Genomic DNA, 17988 nt, shown 5'->3' on the forward strand with positions numbered 1-17988 from the left:
TTCTATGTGTTTATTTATGGTCTTTGATCACCTGTTAGGCAAGAATGAATCAATAACTTTGTGACTCTTCACTCTTAAAGCAACAATGTTGCATTCAAACTGGTTTCAGTGATTTTTGAGCCTTAAACTTGAGCAACTTCACATCGGACAGCACTCTGCTCACCAGAGAATACACGTGACAGTTTTGTGGTTCGGATAGGACAGTTGTTTACTGTGCCGGTAGCTAATATAAAGGCTAGCAGTTAGCTTCATCAGTCTGTCAATAAAAAACACAAGAAGAAGAAGAATAACTTTGCTTTTTGGCATCATGGTGGAGCCTGGAAGTAAAAGTAAAGAGTAATGTCTTTGGAGGTGCAGCAAAGAGCTACAACCAGAGTGAACATCGGCACGACGCTCGATCGTTTGAGGGAGCTAAAGCAGGCTACAAAATCATGGACTGATGACGACCTGGCTTTGTTGCTACTGAACAAAGTAACTATATGGTTCCTTTTTCTTCATTATTTGTTTATTATCAGTCGAGTTGTGTTAGCTTAATGCTAGCTACAGTTAGCTGCTGGAGGGTTGTTTGACAGTTGTAATTCAGCCTTCAACCAGTAGGAGGGAGAAGCAGCAAACCTATTTGGTGTTGCTATGATGGTTTTTTAATAGCATAATTAGTGTATGAGTTCCAGATAAACCCCACTCACCTCTCCTTGATAGACATCTGTTTGGTGGACATGCTGTCAGGCAGCAGGTCTCCAGACTCAGTGGGGGACAGCAGCTCTCCAGAATAGACGCTGGTCCTGCTGAGGTCCTCTGGATGGTCCAGGTAGGAGGACTGGACCTTGTTCAGGGACTGGGGGAAGGATTGTGGTTTAGGAGTTGTCTGAGGAGGTGCCTGCAGTTTGGGGAGTGCCTGGAGCGCTGTCTGGGGGTAAGGCTTTGGGAGAACCTGGATGAATCCCTGAGGTTTGGGCAGGGTTTGCAGGGAATGGGTGAAAGTTTTGGGGTATGTGGGTGGGGGCTGGGAATGTGGCGGGATGTATAACGGAGGTTTAGGAAGAGTCTGAGGAGGCTGGAGGGTGCTTTGATGCTGCTGAGCACTTGAAATATAAGACACAGTCCTGGATGAAACTTTAGCGACCAACGGCTTCAGGGGTGTCGAATGATCCAACACATCTGAGGAATGAAAGTGTTCGGTGTCACTTGAATGCTAAGTTGTTTGATCAAATGAGCCTTTTAGTAACCACACCACACTCTACTTCAGCACATGAAAACAGGTCGGGTCCAATTCACTGTAGGATATGGACACGTCACCCGCAAGTATGGTGTGGTGCAAAGAGACCACGCCCCCTTACAGAGTCACGACTGAGAAGGCATCAATGTAAAACCTACACGAGCATCAAACAGCTCAAAGGGAAGGGCTTCCTTCCCTTCAGACAAAGAGCTCCACGAGGTATATTCCTGAAAAAATATGCTAATTAGATTCAGCCTGAGATGTGGAGCCAAATCACACACTCCCAGCTGGGACAAGTGTGTGCTGCCGGCACAGAGCAGCCATGCGTGGGAGCACGCTGGAAGACAATGAAGATGATGAAAACAGCACCATTTACTGGGAATTTCTCTTTCTCTGGTTCTGTCACTTTCTCTTTCTCACTTCCTACCATTTCTGTCACCACATTCTTATCTGTAACCCCAGATGTACCCCCCACACAAACACACCCGCACACACACGCCTCATCTCTTTGTAGAGATGCCTCTTACCTGAGGTACCTCCTTGGCTCCGGCCACTGCTTCCCCTCGGCTCTTGTATGGGGGAGCTGTGAGCTGCTGCAGCCTCTCTCAGGTGGCTTCCTTTCTCTCTTCCTCCCTCCCCTGCTTCCCTTCCCTCCTGGGAGTCTGTAGTTCTCCTGCTGAGGGGGGGCTCTGGCTCGCCCCTCCACAAAGACGACTTGGTGGAGTGATGTGGATGCTGCAGCCTCTCCCCTCGGTCCTTGTCAGAGGAGTGAATGCAGCCTCCTCTGCTGTCTTCTCTGGCTCCTCCCTGCTGTCTCCCCCCAACCTCCTTCTCCTCTTGTCGCCCTTTCCAGCTCTCCCCCGCTAGCCCCCCTTGCTGTCTATGACTGAAGGAGGAAGTGGGAGCCCCTTTCTCTTGGCTGTCAGGGTGGAGAGAGGAGGAGTTGAGCTCTGGCTCAGGGTGCCCCTCCTGGGTCAAGGAGAAATACCTCGGCGCCCCCTCCTGGAGGATGTTTGTGCCTCTGGAAGACGGTTGTTGGGCAGGGGGGACGTATGGGATGGTGGTGGACTTCCCTGAATGAAACCCATCATCAGCACCACTGCCGAGTGTTGCCATGGTTACCACAGTGACAGAGGCTTGTGAGGTAGTGGCTGCCACGGATCGTATCAGGGAGGCTGACAGCGGCTCCAGTTTGATCTCTCCTCCATTTTTCAGCTGAAAGAGCAGCAGGAGTCATGTCAGATGGATGGAACGAACCGAACGTGATTAACTAGAAGTGTTGATTGTTTCCTGGGTGTTGTGTGGGCGATTCAGAGTAGCAGAGATGCTGTGGAGACTCCACTGTGCCCACCCCTCCCCCACTCAGGCTGCTATAAGATAAGAAGCTCAGATATCAGAGAGTGGCTCAAAATAAAGCTGCTGCTGCTGTGCACGCCTGGAGAGGTGGTTTTATGTAATTTCCCCCGTTTGTGACATCACAAACTGGGACTTTTGAAACAGCCTATTTTAAGCACATAGTTCCTGAACCCAAGCACCGACAGAAAACAGATGGATGGAGTTTTTCCAGGCTTGGAGTGTTTATAGAGTCAGTACAAACAGCACAAAAGGATGTGAAAGGTGAGTGTTGCATAATGCCCCCCCAAACCAGTTTAAGGGTTTTCTTACATCAGCTGGCTATGGTGGCCATCTTGAATTGGACTGGCCCTAAACATTTATCAACTATAGATGTGCATCTGATAATAACTAGATATCTGTCTAGCGGTTCATGAGATTCTTTATCAACAGGCAGCCAAACCAACACATGCAGACACTTACAGGCAAAAACATCACTGCCCTCCTTTATCTTAAGCGTTACATATAGGGGGAATAAGCCTGCATCAACCAGAGGAGGCCCAGTATCAGTCAGACAAATGGTTCATAAAGCAACAATCAAGTAGAAAACTCCAGCCATGTTTTATTTATTATTGCAAGGAAAAACTGCACCGATTATTTGCGAATAACAAACATTTTTGCGCCAAAGAATAAAACTAAATTGCAGCCACGGATAATCTGTCTTTTAGCAATGCTCATTTACTGGACGCACTTTTAATACTTGTCTAGGTCCTAGAAAACCAACAGACTGATTTGAGTTTTCACATCCAGTAAGTGTCGAAGCAAGATTTCCTTGATAAGTTTGAAATTGTTGTTAGTTTTGAAAGAAGCCCCCAAAAATCCAACTAGACAGTCAAATCCCATGCTTGCTGTGCAACAAGCATGTTACAGAAGCAGATACCAACAAATTACAGTCAAATCCAGACATTTCTATATCAAAGCCCAAACACTCATCACTAGCAGGACCAATCAGCTGATTAAACAACCAAAGGCAACATTCGTCTTACGTGTTCTCCCTGATTGGTGTCTAAGTCACCGTTACAGACCACTGACGTTACTGGTGTCTCAGCTTCCTGTGTGAAAACCAGTTATTAAGCATGATCAGCTGCTGATTAGATGGTGAAAACAGAGTTTTGTCAACCATTTGAAGTCCTTTTGTTGTTTTGTGGGAGAATGGGGTTGAAAACGGAGGTCGACCGATACAGGTTTTTCTTTTGCCGATGTGTGCTGCTGATGTTTCTGGCCAGTGTTTATGACCAATTTCACAATGGTTTTCACTTTATTTGCTGCTAAAATGTCATGAATAACAGCAGCGGAAGCACATTTCTGAACCTGAATCAGTTTTGGAACTCGGAAATTAACCAACTCTTGAATCTAACTTCTGTACACTCCACAGTAATAAAATTAGGGATGGGAATTTAACACATTAATTATAATTAATAAAAATGTACACGTTTATGCACAGCTTGCATTTCAAGCAGAGTGGAACCTTTCTCAGGACACGATTTCCTGGTACACCAATTACACTGACGCACACAACAGATAAGAGCTACTAAAATGGAAGAATTTTAAGAAAGTGCCTTGATTGGAAAGATGCAGTGTTCAAGAAAACTTGTCATCCTCTTCTTTTAACTTCCTGAAATCTTTTTAAAAATATTTTTCAGTGATCGTCTCTGAACGCTGCTGCTGCACAGTGGAAGCTTTAAAGACGTGTGCAAACACGAGGTAAGCTAAAATCTTAATACTGTAACATTTGTGCAGCAAAGAAAGCACCTGACCTTAATGGTGTCAGTCTTCACAGTTTTGAATTGAAACACAATTTAAAAACATTTGTTCAAAAATTAAAAGTTTGAGTTAAATTGTTTGATTAAAAAAACTTGCTTTTGTGGCTAAATCTCTTGAACGATTAAAATGTGATTAATCTGAATTAATTAATTTAAAAGCTTCTGATTAATTAGATTAATCTTTTCAGTTGCGTTCCACCCAATTAAAATCAAACAAGTAACTAAAGTTAATCTAACAAATCAAAAAACTGACCCTGTATTGATTATGAAACAGGTAAATAAAAAGTTGTTTTTCAGCACATAAATATGCTTTTTGAATTAAATTCAACAGCAGCACCAGGCTGCCCACAGATGTGCCTGAATTTAAATATCCTCAATAGCATCAAGTCTATGATAAGTTTCAGCAGATGTGGTTTTGTAAACACAATTTCACTTTTTATAAGTGGTTGACTGGACCATCGACCACTTAAAGGACCTGATAATACAAAACGAATGATGTGGTTTAATATTTGATTTGGTTTTTCACTGATTTCATATATTTTTACTTTACAAATTTAAGCGCATTTTGTTGTTTAAAAAAAAAGACCAAACTAAATTTTTCTTTTCTCACAAATTTGGAACTGTTGTACTTTTTTATTTTCAACATAATGTGATTCATCATCCCATCTTTCCCTCTAATGCAACACAACACATGGTGAAAGCCTCATACCTGCTCCACCTCTCCCTGGGTGATGGGCTGGGTCTGAAAGCGAGAGCTGGCCCTGCGCTGGTGGGTGTCCCCTCTGGACCCCTCTGCTGGTTTTGCTGAATGATGTGCAAGGCGATTGAACAGAGCCATCTTCTCAGACAAACTTAGCGTGGAAAGGTCAGGCTCCTGTTCATCAACATGTCCTCCAGCACTGGGAGCTTGGGCCGGTTTCTGTTGGTCCTGGGTCTCAGTCCTGTGCTCTTGGAGCGCTGAGCTGGTCTGAGAGGAGGCCTGGATGCTGCAGTAAAGGCCAGGGAGAGTCAGTTGATGTAAACTTAAAGACATTCTTTAATGTAATGCTTACCTGATACTAGTCACAATGGTGCTGGCCATTGTGGGGCTGCAGACCTGACTTGTGTGGATGTGGACACCATCAGGTTGTGACGGCAGGGGGGGATCACTTAAGAGTGGAGAAAAGACGATGGTCAGGTAGACATATCCTCACGCTGTAATATGCAAACCAGAGCTGGAAAAGCCAAATCGATTCACCTTGAGGCGCAGACCACCTCTTTGTTGGTAACAGGCTGTGTTTGTGCACGGTCCTGAACTCTTCTTAGACGTCTTTCTACGGCGGCATTTCGAGAGCGGGGTTTGGGGAAGGCTTCATCTGTGGTTTTTTCCAACTCCTGTGAGAAAAATCTTCATATCAGACACTGATGAGGGAAAAGAATATCATTCATATGGAATTTTAAAGTCTGTTGCCCTAATGGAACCAGATCACGCTGTAGTTATCACAAAAATAAAAGTACACACCCTGAAGAGAGACCTCTTTGCAGCCACACTCATTTTAGCTCTATCGTCCACTTTTTGTTCATCTGTTAAAGGAACAGAGAAGAAATCAGGAAAAGTTTTTATTTCTGGCAAATAAAAAAATCTGAAATTTTGCAGAAATTTTTACTTCCTACATTTCATCAAGGAACAAGAAGGTCCGGTTTAAACATGGACAAATGTTCCAAAACCAGCATGTTCATTTGCTTTTAGGTCGTTTACAGGCACAAGCATGATATTAGCTACAAATATTCCTAGCTTAGGACTTGTATACCTTCAGGTTCCTGTAGTTGTGACGGGCTAAGACGTGACCTAGGGAAAAAAAAAGACAAACATCATCAAAAAAAAGTTGATGAACAACGTGATCTGAATGCTACCATAGACCATGAGTCTACCTGTCGGATTCCAGACGTTCTGCAGAAGTGATGGGCTGAGTCCTGAACCTCTCTGATGTGCGAGAGTCCCCTGAAGCGATATAACGTCGAGGTCTCCGAACCCCCCTGTCCCAGTCGCTGCTACCAGCTAGATCCACTTCCTTAGTTGGGAGATCCACTTTAGTTGTCTCACTTTTAAGGTGGTGGATGAGTTTGGGAAAAATGGACAATAAAAACAAAGCATAAGATAATAATACAGGTTCTACCAAAAGGCTTAATAGATTTCATGCTTGAATTATTAAAATAATAAAGGAAAGACAAAATCTAAGTATTGTGGCAAAAAACTGAGTAAAACATAGGAGCAATTACTTTGTGTCGCCATGCAGCAGCAAACCAGAAAATGACTAAGTTCATGCATCATTACATCACGGTTATTTAGTAGGAACTGGCTTACAAGTAGGTATATAATCAGTTATTTAGAAATTCAGCAGAGAGCCCATGCAGGTGAACCTACAACTCAGGCTTCCGATTGGCATTCTCCAGGTAGGAGTGTCGCAGCTGTGCTACCGACACCCTTGTGTCCAGGGTTCCTGTCTCCCCATTGGCCAGTGCAGATGGAGGGACAACCCTGGATGCCTCTCCCCTGGTCCCCGCTCTCTCAGCTCGATACATAGTGGAGTGTTGACTTATACCGATATCTGACATGGAACGAGTTCGTATCTTTGGTTTGGGTCCTCCAGCCATTTCCATGCTTCTGTGTTTGGCCTGAGGCAAAGAGGAGCCCTTCTGGAGGTAAATGACTGAGTCCAACCCTTGGTCTTGTTTTGGTGTGTGATGCTGCAGCCCAGTCTCTTCTTCAGGATGAGGTTCTTGTTGTTTACCTGGGAGCTCCTGTGTTTGTAGGTCATACTCATGCCTTACCTGAGGTGGTCGTTGGGCTTCCTGCATCTGTCTCAGGTGATTGTACTGGTGTTGCTGTTGAGGTTCTACATGAACTTGAGCTGAATGTTCTGCCCTTCTGGTCTCATACTGTTGCTGCACTGGGGGTTCTTGCTGCTTGGAATCTCGATGGTACACAGACTGCATGGACGGATCCTGCCTATGCTCCTGGTATGTAGACGTTAGGGAAGGCTGCATGGATCTAAAGAATTTCTCCTTTTGGCTGTCTTGGCTGGTGAGGTGTTCTCTTCCCCTTTCTCTGATTCTCTGAACACTCCTTTCCCTTCCCCTCTCTCTGGGCTGCTCCCGATCCCAGTCCTCCTCATCGTGACGTCTCCTTGTCCGTTCTAGACTGATGTTCTGCCAGTCCATGTCTTCTTGCTGACCCCTGTGAGGATCATCTACACTCCTTTCCCTTCTGCGAATCTCTGAGGGTAACACAGCTTTCCGGCTTTTGAGCAGGCCCTCTGTGTGGGCTTCTTCCTTCAGGACCTGCTTTGCCTCCTGTCTTGCCTCCCTGTGGGAGGCGCAGATTTGATCGACACTCACTCTTCTGAGTTGTTGTTCGTCCTGGAGTACAGAGGGCTTGACCATTGGCACTGGAGCAGTCGTGGCCAAAACAGGCTGAGCATCCATAGCAGGGCCAGAGCGTTGGTACTCGGTGGACAAAGGATGGCGGCCTGGACTGGGCTGAGCCTGGAGACCAGTCTTTCTTTGGGTTTGTTCTGAGTGCTTAGTGGCGTGTTGAGCAGAGCTCCCATGACTGTGGTGTCTGCTTGATTGCAGTCTGTCTGGACTTTGGTCTGGGGGCTTCTGGAGTGTGTCATCCCTGGACAACCGTTCTCTTACCCGGATTCTTGGAGAAAAGGAATTGATATGAGACACTAAGATTCCAGTCCCATTAAAAAAAATAACATCTGAGATCAGAAATAACTCCACAAACCTCGATATTCAGGAAGCTAGTCATCATCCCTCCTGTCATTGCCTTTCTTTTGAAGCAATGGTTCAAGGGAGTTTCAACTGCTATTTTTCTAGCATCCTGTAACAGCTAGCTGTGCTGCTATGCTAGCACTAGCTAACAGGAACAAGGCAAGTTTTTTAACCCTAACCCCAACTTAAACTGGATTCTAAATGCTTCACATTTAATTTAGACGTTTTTCCAGTTGCTCTATGATTTATCAGTAAGAGTGTGGGTGATTTGTTTGAAGGTTTAAAAGGTTTTCTTTTACTGAAGGCTATCTCTGTTGCTTCTGTACAAACTGTAACTTCTATAGCTACTCAGTGTCCAGTGGCAGCTCATCCATAGGTGGCGCTAGAGCACTGCCCTCTATGATGTGAGGTGAGAAAAACATAATTTTCACCATCGGTTTCTCGCGTGTCACTGTCACCTACTGATGAAACAGAGTAGTGCGCTTTGAGGTGCGACTTTTGGGCAGATCTGTTAAGGCACAGAAACTGAAAAGTCAAGCTAGAAAACAAATTTTGAATAAGGAAAAAATGGACATTATTGCTGCAGTTTCTCATCATTTATTGTTAAAGGCGTACACGGTGGGCTTGTGAGTTTCTTTCACCATTATTACAGTCTAATTTATCTGTAAAACTGCTTGTTTGGAGAAATGGTAGATGGCCTGTATAGCAACTTCGTAGGGTTCTACAACCCCCCAAGACACTTCACAACTCGATCAGTCATTCACTCATTCACACACACATTCACACACTGGTGGGGATGAGCTACAACATAGCCACAGCCGCTCTGGGTCGCAATGATGAAGGCGAGGCTGCCATACACTGGCACCACCGGTCCCTCCAACCACCACCAGCAGGCAAATTGGGTTAGGTGTCTTGCCCAAGGACACAGCAGCAGCATTCCCTGGCTGGAGCCGGGATTTAACCTACAACCTTCCCATTACTGCACATATTAACCCATCAAGATTTATTTTCACCACCTCCAGCTGCGTAACAACATTTATACCAAGCACTAAACTCATGCAAGCACATTTAAAAGTCCCACTAAATCCTCCTGTTGGTTATGAAACGTATGGAGGGAAAGTCAACAACATTAAACCATCATGGGACTGACGCCAGCTCCCAAATCCTTCTCTGGCGCAGCAAGATCAAGTAGCAGCATGTCATGAGTAAGTCCAACTATTTTCATCTCCAACCTCCTGACCTTTCGTAGCCAAAGGTTGTTCTAATCTCATTGTCGACCACTAAGCCAGACAAAGTTGACGGACACTTGGTTTATCTGAAACAGCACGGAGACCTTAAACGGTGCTTGTGTTTTATTGTGCTGATAAGACCATTGCAGCAGGAGGCCTATGTGGACATCAACAATCTCATTTAAACATTAAGCAAAAGTACTGACGGCTTTATTTTCTATAAATAGGCTGTGTTATATCTGGGAAACCGTCAGCAAATGTTAACTGATAGTAAATGTATCTTGCTTACATTCATCAATTTTCTGCAGTAAAATGTTGTAAACATTCATAAAACCTTTTGTTTAATGATCTGTTTCTCTTTCTCTTTTTATTTTTTCCCTCATGACCAGCTCATCCTTCCACCTCTGTTGAATCTATAATTATCTCCACATTCGCTGATGAACCTCTTTCTGGATTTTTACCCGCTTGCCTCTTGTTGCAGCCTCGTACGACCACAAATCACCACAAATCATCACAAATTTTCACAAGTCATCACAAATCACCACAAATCATCATAAATCACCACAAATCACCACTAATCCTCGTAAATCACCATAAATCACCACAAATCACCATAAATCACCACAAATCATCATAAATCACCACTAATCATCACAAATAATCACAAATCATCATAAATCACCACAAATCACCACTAATCCTCGTAAATCACCATAAATCACCACAAATCACCATAAATCACCACAAATCATCATAAATCACCACTAATCATCACAAATAATCACAAATCATCATAAATCACCACAAATCACCACTAATCCTCAAAAATCACCATAAATCACCACAAATCATCACAAATTCCTAAACTTTCAGCCAATTGGTGGAATATTGAAACAGGCAGAATAAAGTTAACAAAATGAAATATAATTTTTTAAATGCTTGTTTTTCCATCATGAACCTACATAAATGAATTCATTTAAATTAATTTAACATTGACACTAAATTAGAGTTGCAAGCTTACTTACTAACTAACTAACTAACTAACTAACTAACTAACTAACTGTTAGGGTTTTTAATCTATCTTATTGTCTTAAATGTTCCTTTTTAAGTTATCATGTTTTAAAGATTGTCTCAGGGCTGTTTCCTTTCAGTCAAGCTCTGGTATCCTGTGGAGGTTGGTGGAAGCAACAGGAATCCCAGTTACTGTGAGTCAGCAGCTTCTGGCTGTCAGACATAAATTAAGACTTCCTTTTTGGAATGTCCCGCCTCAGCCTACAAGCAATGCTGTAATTGGCTAGTGTAGGACAGTGATGGATTGTTCTTTGCTCATATTTTCCTGTGTTTCAATAAAACCGCTTGGGTGAGAGAAGACAACCCAGAGTATGTCAGACGAGGGCCTTTGAAGGCTCTCTGCCTGTCTCTCTCCACTGCATCTAGCGTATAAAACCTTACTGATCTTTTCTCCTGTGTGGTTTATTTTAGGGATATAAAAATACCCAACACTAACTAACTAACTAACTAAACTAAAAGGTAGGGTTTGTGGATGAAGCTGCAAGGGTGTATGTTAGCATGGACAGGTTCCATGACCTCATCACACATCCACAAAGGTAAAAGAAAAAGAAAAGTTGCGTTAAATTTTTTCATGGAAATGTGTCAAAATGAAAGTTTGTCAGTTCAAATATTAAAATATGTGAGGACATCACACTGTCACACTGTGCACCACGGCTACTGGATCAGTGGTGAATGACTGGGTTAGCTGCTGGTACACCAGCTGGTTGATGGGTCATCAGGAGTGGACAGTACCTGGAAGGCCAGCTGAAGACTGACTGAGTGTCACCTTCTGCGTCTGTGTTGAGAGACCAGTCGCTCTTTGACAGCACGGCAAGGCTACAGGGTGATGTGATAATGTGAGAGCCTGGTGGGGGGAACTTCACACTTTTCTGGTGTTGCATAAATAAATCAAGCAGGCTGGGATTTTTTTCTTTGAGATCTCAGCTCACAGAGTGGTGTAACCTTTCTTACTGCTTTTGTGGTACCAATGATCACAGGAACTAAAGCAAGGGTGTCAAATATGCGGCCCGTGGGCCGCATCCGGCCCGCAAGCGTGGTTAAATCCAGCCCGCGAGATGGTTGTGTAAACTTTATTTTCATACTTTACAATGTAGAGTGAAAATAAACTTATCCTTGTGAGCAAGTTTTCTCTGTAATGAGTATAAATAAAACAAGGCTGCGCTCAAGGCTCACACAAGAACCTGAATCACATCCTGAAGTTGGCTGACACTCAGGATGTGACTTCTGATATTGATGTGCTGGTGAAAGCTAAAAGATGTAAAGTAAAATGAATCAAATATACTTTAAGTGCTGCATGAAACTGATCTTGCCATGTGATCTGTAAGCTCTTTGAATCACTAAGGAATGCTTTTTTTATTGATTGATTTTTTTTATTTATTTTTTTCATATTTTCAAGTACACTTCAGGTGTTGTACTTGTACTACACTGTCCTCAGGCTCCAGCCTTGTTTTATATTGATTGTATTAAAACAAAGAAAACGATCTGAAGTTTTTTTTTAATTTACCGGTCCAGCCCACTTGGGACTAGATTTCCCTCAATGTGGCCCCTGAGCTAAAATGAGTTTGACACCCCTGAACTAAAGTGTTTATAGAGATTTGGAAGAATTGAGAGACTTTACAGCAGTTTTCTGAAGGAGGATGACTGATGGTCATCAAAATGAGCCGAGCTGCTAGAGTTTTCTGCACCTGAAGAGGGTCAAAGTCCTCCAACACCGAAACAAGGACTGGTGATTTTTTTTAATTAACAAAAACCAAACAAAGTTAAAAGCAAAGTCTAAAACAGGTTTCAGCTGATATGCAGCATGGGGACAAGCATATATCTATATATGCATATCTATCTATCTATATATATATATATATATATATATATATATATATATATATATATATATATTTTTTTTTTTTTTATCCCAAATCCAGCTCCCTGAGACTGTACCCTAGCTGTAAAGAAGGAGGCCAAGGACTAGTGAGTCTATGAGCCACTGTCCAGGATGAAACATCCAAGTGTCACGCAGTCTCCCTCACAACCATCGACCTCCTCAAGGGAGGAACCGCAGAGTCACTCAGACCATCGGAACTCCATTACCCAACACCCCCAGCGCTGGTCTTCTGGTTCACGTCACCCGCCAAGTCTATTTAAGGAAGTGCCGCACAACGCCGAATCACTCAGTCATCGTTCTCACCAAACCAAACTCAGAATCCAGACCAGATCGTCTCAGATCACTCAGCCTATGCAAACCAGATCAGCCAGATCTAAGAGGCCTGACAACTCTTAGAAGTCAGCCCTGTGCTGTGGGAACCGCCGTGCTCAGCTGTTTCTTCATACCGCTGCGCACCCGGCTCCTAGATTAAACAGCGTGCTCACTCAACCCGGCGTCAGTCACTCCCGCGCTTGGGTTAAGAAGCCACGCCACATCTCCAACTCTCGCTCAGCTCGAGTCAGCCATTACAGGATGACTGAGTCAGGAATTAACCCAGCGGAGTTCGAAACCCTGTGATCGCAGATGAACCAGATGGAAATCATGGTGGAACGCCTCGCTGCCAAGGTGGATTCCATCGCCACAGTTGTTCTCCAGCTCTCCGCTGCGCAGCAGCAGCAGACCTCCAGAGAACGGGACTTGCCCATCCTTAGTCTCCCGGATAAATGGGATGGCACGCATGGCTCTCCTGAAGGACTATTAGCCACGCTAGCCATGACGTTTGAATGTCAACCACACCGCTATGCCACACCTCACTCCCGGGTGGCGCTGCTCACCTCCCTCCTCACCGGCCGAGCTCAGGAATGGGCAGCAGCAATGTACAACAAAAGATCGGAGGCCTGTAATGACTATGACGTATTCGTGAATGAACTCAGGAGGACTTTTGTTCCCCCCAGTGGCGAGGCGTCAACGGAGGCTCAGCTCCTCCAGCTCCGACAAGGGAACCAGACAGCAGCCCAGTACACGTCTCGGTACACCATGGCGGCCAAGCTGAGATGGGGGGATGACGCTAAAAGCCGTCTATCTAGAGGGGCTCTCCTCCCGTATCAGAGATGGGATGATCGGACGGGAGACCCCCGGGAGACCTCGCTCTCCAGATGGACTTATGCCTGTTTACGCGTCGGCCCACTGAACCTGCAGCAATGACGACCACCGCTCCGTCCCGTTCCCAGACAAACCCATGCAACTGGGACACCTGAACCCAGAGGAGAGAGAGAGACGCTATAAGGAGGGGTTATGCGCGTATTGTGGCGCACCTGGCCATCGGCGCTTCACCTGGGAAACGCAAACTCCAAGTAGGCAGCAGCAGAGGGGTCCTGCTTGGAGTAACCAGTATCCCCTCGACCCACACCTTGCACCCAGTGACTCTCCATCTCACCCAGGGGCCCGTCGAGCTGGAGGCACTCCTGTATTCGGGAGCGACGGACTGTTTTATGGACAAAGATCTAGCCACCCGTCTTCACATTCCCCTGTTCGCTCTCCACCAAACCGTCCCCGTTACCTCCGTGGATGGCACTCCTCTCCAGCCCTATCCTATCCACCAGGAGACTGTGGATCTCCGCATGGACATACTCCCTCATTCAGAAACTCTCCAGTTCCTGATCATCACAGCCCCTTTGTCCCCCCTGATCCTGGGTCACTCCTGGTTTTTACACCACAATCCCCAGATCTCCTGGTCATCTGGGCAGGTGCTCACCTGGGGAGCAGCCTGTCACTCCCATGTACCCCCTCGACCTGACTCAGAGCCTGACCACCCAGATGTTGACGTTTCCCACATCCCCTCCTGCTACCATGACCTGGCCCGGGTTTTCTCAAAGACTCCTACCACCACCCTGCCTCCTCATCGCCCATATGACCTGGAGATAAAACTCCTGCCCGGAACAGTTCCACCCCGGGGCCGTCTGTACTCTTTGTCCCCGGTGGAGACCCAGGCCATGGAGACCTATATAACGGAGGCTCTCCAACAGGGGTTTATCCGACCTTCCACCTCGCCCGGAGCTGCAGGGTTTTTCTTCGTGAAGAAGAAGGAGGGGGGTCTCCGACCCTACATCGACTATCGAGGATTGAACAAAATCACGGTCCACGACCATCACCCCTTGCCCTTGATGACCACCGCCCTGGACGTAGTGTCCCAATCCGCCATCTTCACCAAGTTGGACCTGCGCAGTGCCTACAACCTGGTCAGGATAAAACAAGGCGAGGAGTGGAAGACTGCCTTCATCACCCCGACAGGTCATTGGGAGTACTTGGTCATGCCCTTTGGCTTGTGTAACAGCCCCGCGGTTTTCCAACGTCTGATCACTGACGTTCTGAGGGACATGTTGGGCCGATGGGTGTTTATTTACCTCAACGACATCCTGATCTACTCCCGAACCCTGGAGGAGCACATCACACACGTACGAGCCGTTCTTTCCCGGCTGCTGGAGAACGGACTCTATTGTAAATTGGAGAAATGTGCTTTCCATCAGGAGACCATCTCCTTCCTGGGGTTCGTCGTCTCATCACAAGGCTTTTCAGTTGACCCCCAGAAGGTCCAGGCGGTTGCCCAATGGCCGCAGCCGACGTCCCTGAAACAGCTTTAAAGCTTCCTAGGATTTTCGAACTTTTATCGCCGCTTTATTTGCGGTTTCAGCTCCATTGCAGCTCCTCTCACTGCCCTAACCAAGACAACCACCAGACCCGTCCTTTCCGTTTCATCCCTGAGGCCACACAGGTGTTCCGCACCCTGGTGCACCATTTCACAACTGCTCCCCTCCTAGTCCATCCAGACCCAGCTAAACCTTTCGTCGTAGAGGTGGACGCATCTGAGGTGGGGGCAGGGGCGGTCCTATCTCAACGCGGCCCGGACTCCAAGCTTCATCCCTGTGCCTATTTCTCCCGTAAATTCACGCCGACCCAGACTAATTACAGAGTGGGGGACAGGGAGCTCCTAGCTATTAAATGGGCACTGGAGGAGTGGTGGCAGTGGCTATTGGGTGCCCCGGAACTGTTTACCATCTGGATAGATCACCAAAATTTCATCCACATCCAGAATGCTCGCCAGCTCAATCCCCGCCAAGCCCGTTGGGCTCTATTCTTTGAGTCTTTCCACTTCCACCTGGCTTATCGCCCTAGTGCCAAGAATCTGAAGGCGGACGCCCTTTCCCGCCCTCACGCCCAGTCTGCACCAGTCAGGGAACCGCCACCCATTTTGCCAGCCCAGAGGTTCGTCGCGGTCCTTCACTGGCCGGTGGAGGACGCTATCCGAGCTGCTCTGCCTGCCGAGCCCACGCCCGCTGACACGCCCTCCAACCGACTGTATGTACCGTCCTCCTGCCGGTCCGAAGCCCTAGCATGGGGGCATGCCTCTCGCTCGGCTGGTCACCAAGGGGAGACCCAGACCCTCCAGTTCCTACGACGGGCCCTGTGGTGGCCCTCCATGGCCAAGGATGTCCAGGAATACGTGGCCGCCTATCCCACTTGCGCCCTTTCCAAGACTCCAAACCAACCCCCGGCTGGAGACCTTCACCCTCTTCCTGTTCCACACCGGTCATGGTCCCACATAGGCCTGGACTTTGTTACGGGGTTGCCTCCCGTCAACCAGCTTGACACTGTCCTAACCGTCGTGGACAGATTTTCCAAAGCGGTCCACCTGGTGGCTCTTCCCGGCCTGCCCACCGCCAAGCAGATGGCAGAGATCCTCTTGGAGCAGGTTGTACGTCTCCATGGCTTCCCTCAAGACATCGTTTCCGACAGGGGGCCCCAGTTCATGTCCAGGTTCTGGAGAGCCTTTTGCCGGCTGGTTGGTGCCAGTAGCAGCCTCTCGTCTGGCTACCACCCCCAAACCAATGGACAGGCCGAGCGCGCCAACCAGCAACTCGGTCGGTACCTACGCTGCTTTGCCTCTTCCCAACCAAACACATGGCCCAAACATCTCTTGTGGACGGAGATGTCCCATAACCTCCACGTCTCCTCGGCTACTGGTCACTCCCCGTTCGAGCTGTGCTATGGGTAGCACCCCCCTCTGTTTCTTCACCAGGAACCGGAGACTGAGGTCCCTGCGTCACGGACCCTGGTTTGACGTTGCCGCCTCACCTGGATCCATGCTCGGGCGGCCATCAGGCGAGCCAACACAGAGTACGCTCGCCAGCATAAACGCCGCCATTGGACAGGCCCGACTTTTCAGCCCGGCGATAACGTATGGGTGTCTACCCGTAACATACGTCTGCCCGCTGGCACCAGGAAGCTCAGCCCATGGTTTCTGGGTCCTTACCCTGTGTAGAGGGTCATTAACCCTGTGGCATATCGCATCCGCCTGCCCAAGCCTCTCAAGGTTCACCCCGTCTTCCACGTCTCCCAGCTGAGGCCGGTACGAACGTCTCCTCTCGCTCCCCCTCCGGACCCTGAACTGCAGCCTCGTGGGGTTGGCGAGGATGGTGTTTTTGCTGTGCGCCGCCTGCTGGATGCTCATCGCCGTGGCAGGGGTTGGCAATACCTGGTGGACTGGGCGGATTACGGGCCGGAGGAACGCTCCTGGGAGCCGCCGAGGGTGATCCTGGACCCCTCTCTCATCACAGACTTCTGGGCTTGCCGCTCTGGGACTTCTGGGGCCGTCCCTCGGGTGGGGGGTCCTGTCACGCAGTCTCCCTCACAACCATTGACCTCCTCAAGGGAGGAACCGCAGAGCCGCTCAGACCATCCGAACTCCATTACCAAACATCCCCAGTGCCAGTCTTCCGGTTCACGTCACCCGCCAAGTCTACTTATGAAAGTGCCGCACAACGCCAAATCACTCAGTCATCATTCTCACCGAACCAAACTCAGATTCCAGACCAGATCGTCTCAGATCACTCAGCCTATGCAAACCAGATCAGCCAGATCTAAGAGGCCTGACAATTTTTAGAAGTCAGCCCTGTGCTGTGGGAACCGCCATGCTCAGCTGTTTCTTCATACCGCTGCGTACCCGGCTCCTAGATTAAACAGCGTGCTCACTCAACCTGGCGTCAGTCACTCTGCACTTGGGTTAAGAAGCCACGCCACATCTCCAACTCTCGCTCAGCTCGAGTCAGCCATTACACCAAGATCCATAAGTACATCAAGGACAAGGCTCCTACATATGACGTGCTTATTGAATGTCTCAGACAATGGCAAACAGATGAGGAGACACTGGAAATACCATGATGGGAGGACACATGGGATGGACCACCGACAGAAAACTGAAGAGGCTGATGTCAAGAAATCCTACCAATTGCTAGAAAGAGCAGGTCTGAAGGACAGCAGAGAGGCACTCATCATTGCTGCACAGGAACAGGCCTTGAATATCAGAGCAACAGAGGCCAAGATCTACCACACCTGACAAGACCCAAGGTGTAGGCTAGAGGCCCCTGAGACAATCCACCAAATACACTCAACCAAAATATAAACGCAACACCTTTGTTTCTGCTCTGATTTTTCATGAGATGGACTTAAAGATCTAAAATTCATTCCAGATACACAATATTACCATTTCTCTCAAACATTGCTCACAAATCAGTCTAAATGTGTGATAGTGAGCACTTCTGCTTTGCTGAGATAATCCATCCCACCTCACAGGTGTGCCAC

At 47.3% G+C, this 17988-nt stretch overlaps 1 protein-coding gene across 11 annotated transcripts in view; it reads right to left on the bottom strand.

Annotated features, from left to right (window-relative positions):
• The window catches only part of LOC107395268 (supervillin), a 50454-nt gene that overhangs the window by 16540 nt on the left and 15926 nt on the right, over positions 1-17988 (bottom strand). For 8 of the 11 annotated variants that reach the window (XR_011515468.1, XM_070541555.1, XM_070541550.1 and 5 more), the window contains exons 7-17: positions 11163-11246; positions 6776-8056; positions 6283-6453; positions 6162-6199; positions 5873-5934; positions 5609-5745; positions 5424-5519; positions 5081-5357; positions 3595-3660; positions 1744-2431; positions 687-1158 (exon numbers count right to left, since the gene is read on the bottom strand). Coding sequence is in view for 10 of the 11 variants with exons in the window: in XM_070541555.1 (XP_070397656.1) it covers positions 687-1158; positions 1744-2431; positions 3595-3660; positions 5081-5357; positions 5424-5519; positions 5609-5745; positions 5873-5934; positions 6162-6199; positions 6283-6453; positions 6776-8056; positions 11163-11246 (3372 nt within the window). In the remaining variant the exon portion in view is untranslated. The remainder of the gene's footprint in view (positions 1-686; positions 1159-1743; positions 2432-3594; positions 3661-5080; positions 5358-5423; positions 5520-5608; positions 5746-5872; positions 5935-6161; positions 6200-6282; positions 6454-6775; positions 8057-11162; positions 11247-17988) is intronic. The other 3 variants (XM_015974616.3, XM_015974613.3, XM_070541552.1) reach the window with 2 other exon arrangements.

The sequence above is a fragment of the Nothobranchius furzeri genome, chromosome 11 (genome assembly GCF_043380555.1).
Source record: "Nothobranchius furzeri strain GRZ-AD chromosome 11, NfurGRZ-RIMD1, whole genome shotgun sequence".
Classification (NCBI taxonomy): domain Eukaryota; kingdom Metazoa; phylum Chordata; class Actinopteri; order Cyprinodontiformes; family Nothobranchiidae; genus Nothobranchius; species Nothobranchius furzeri.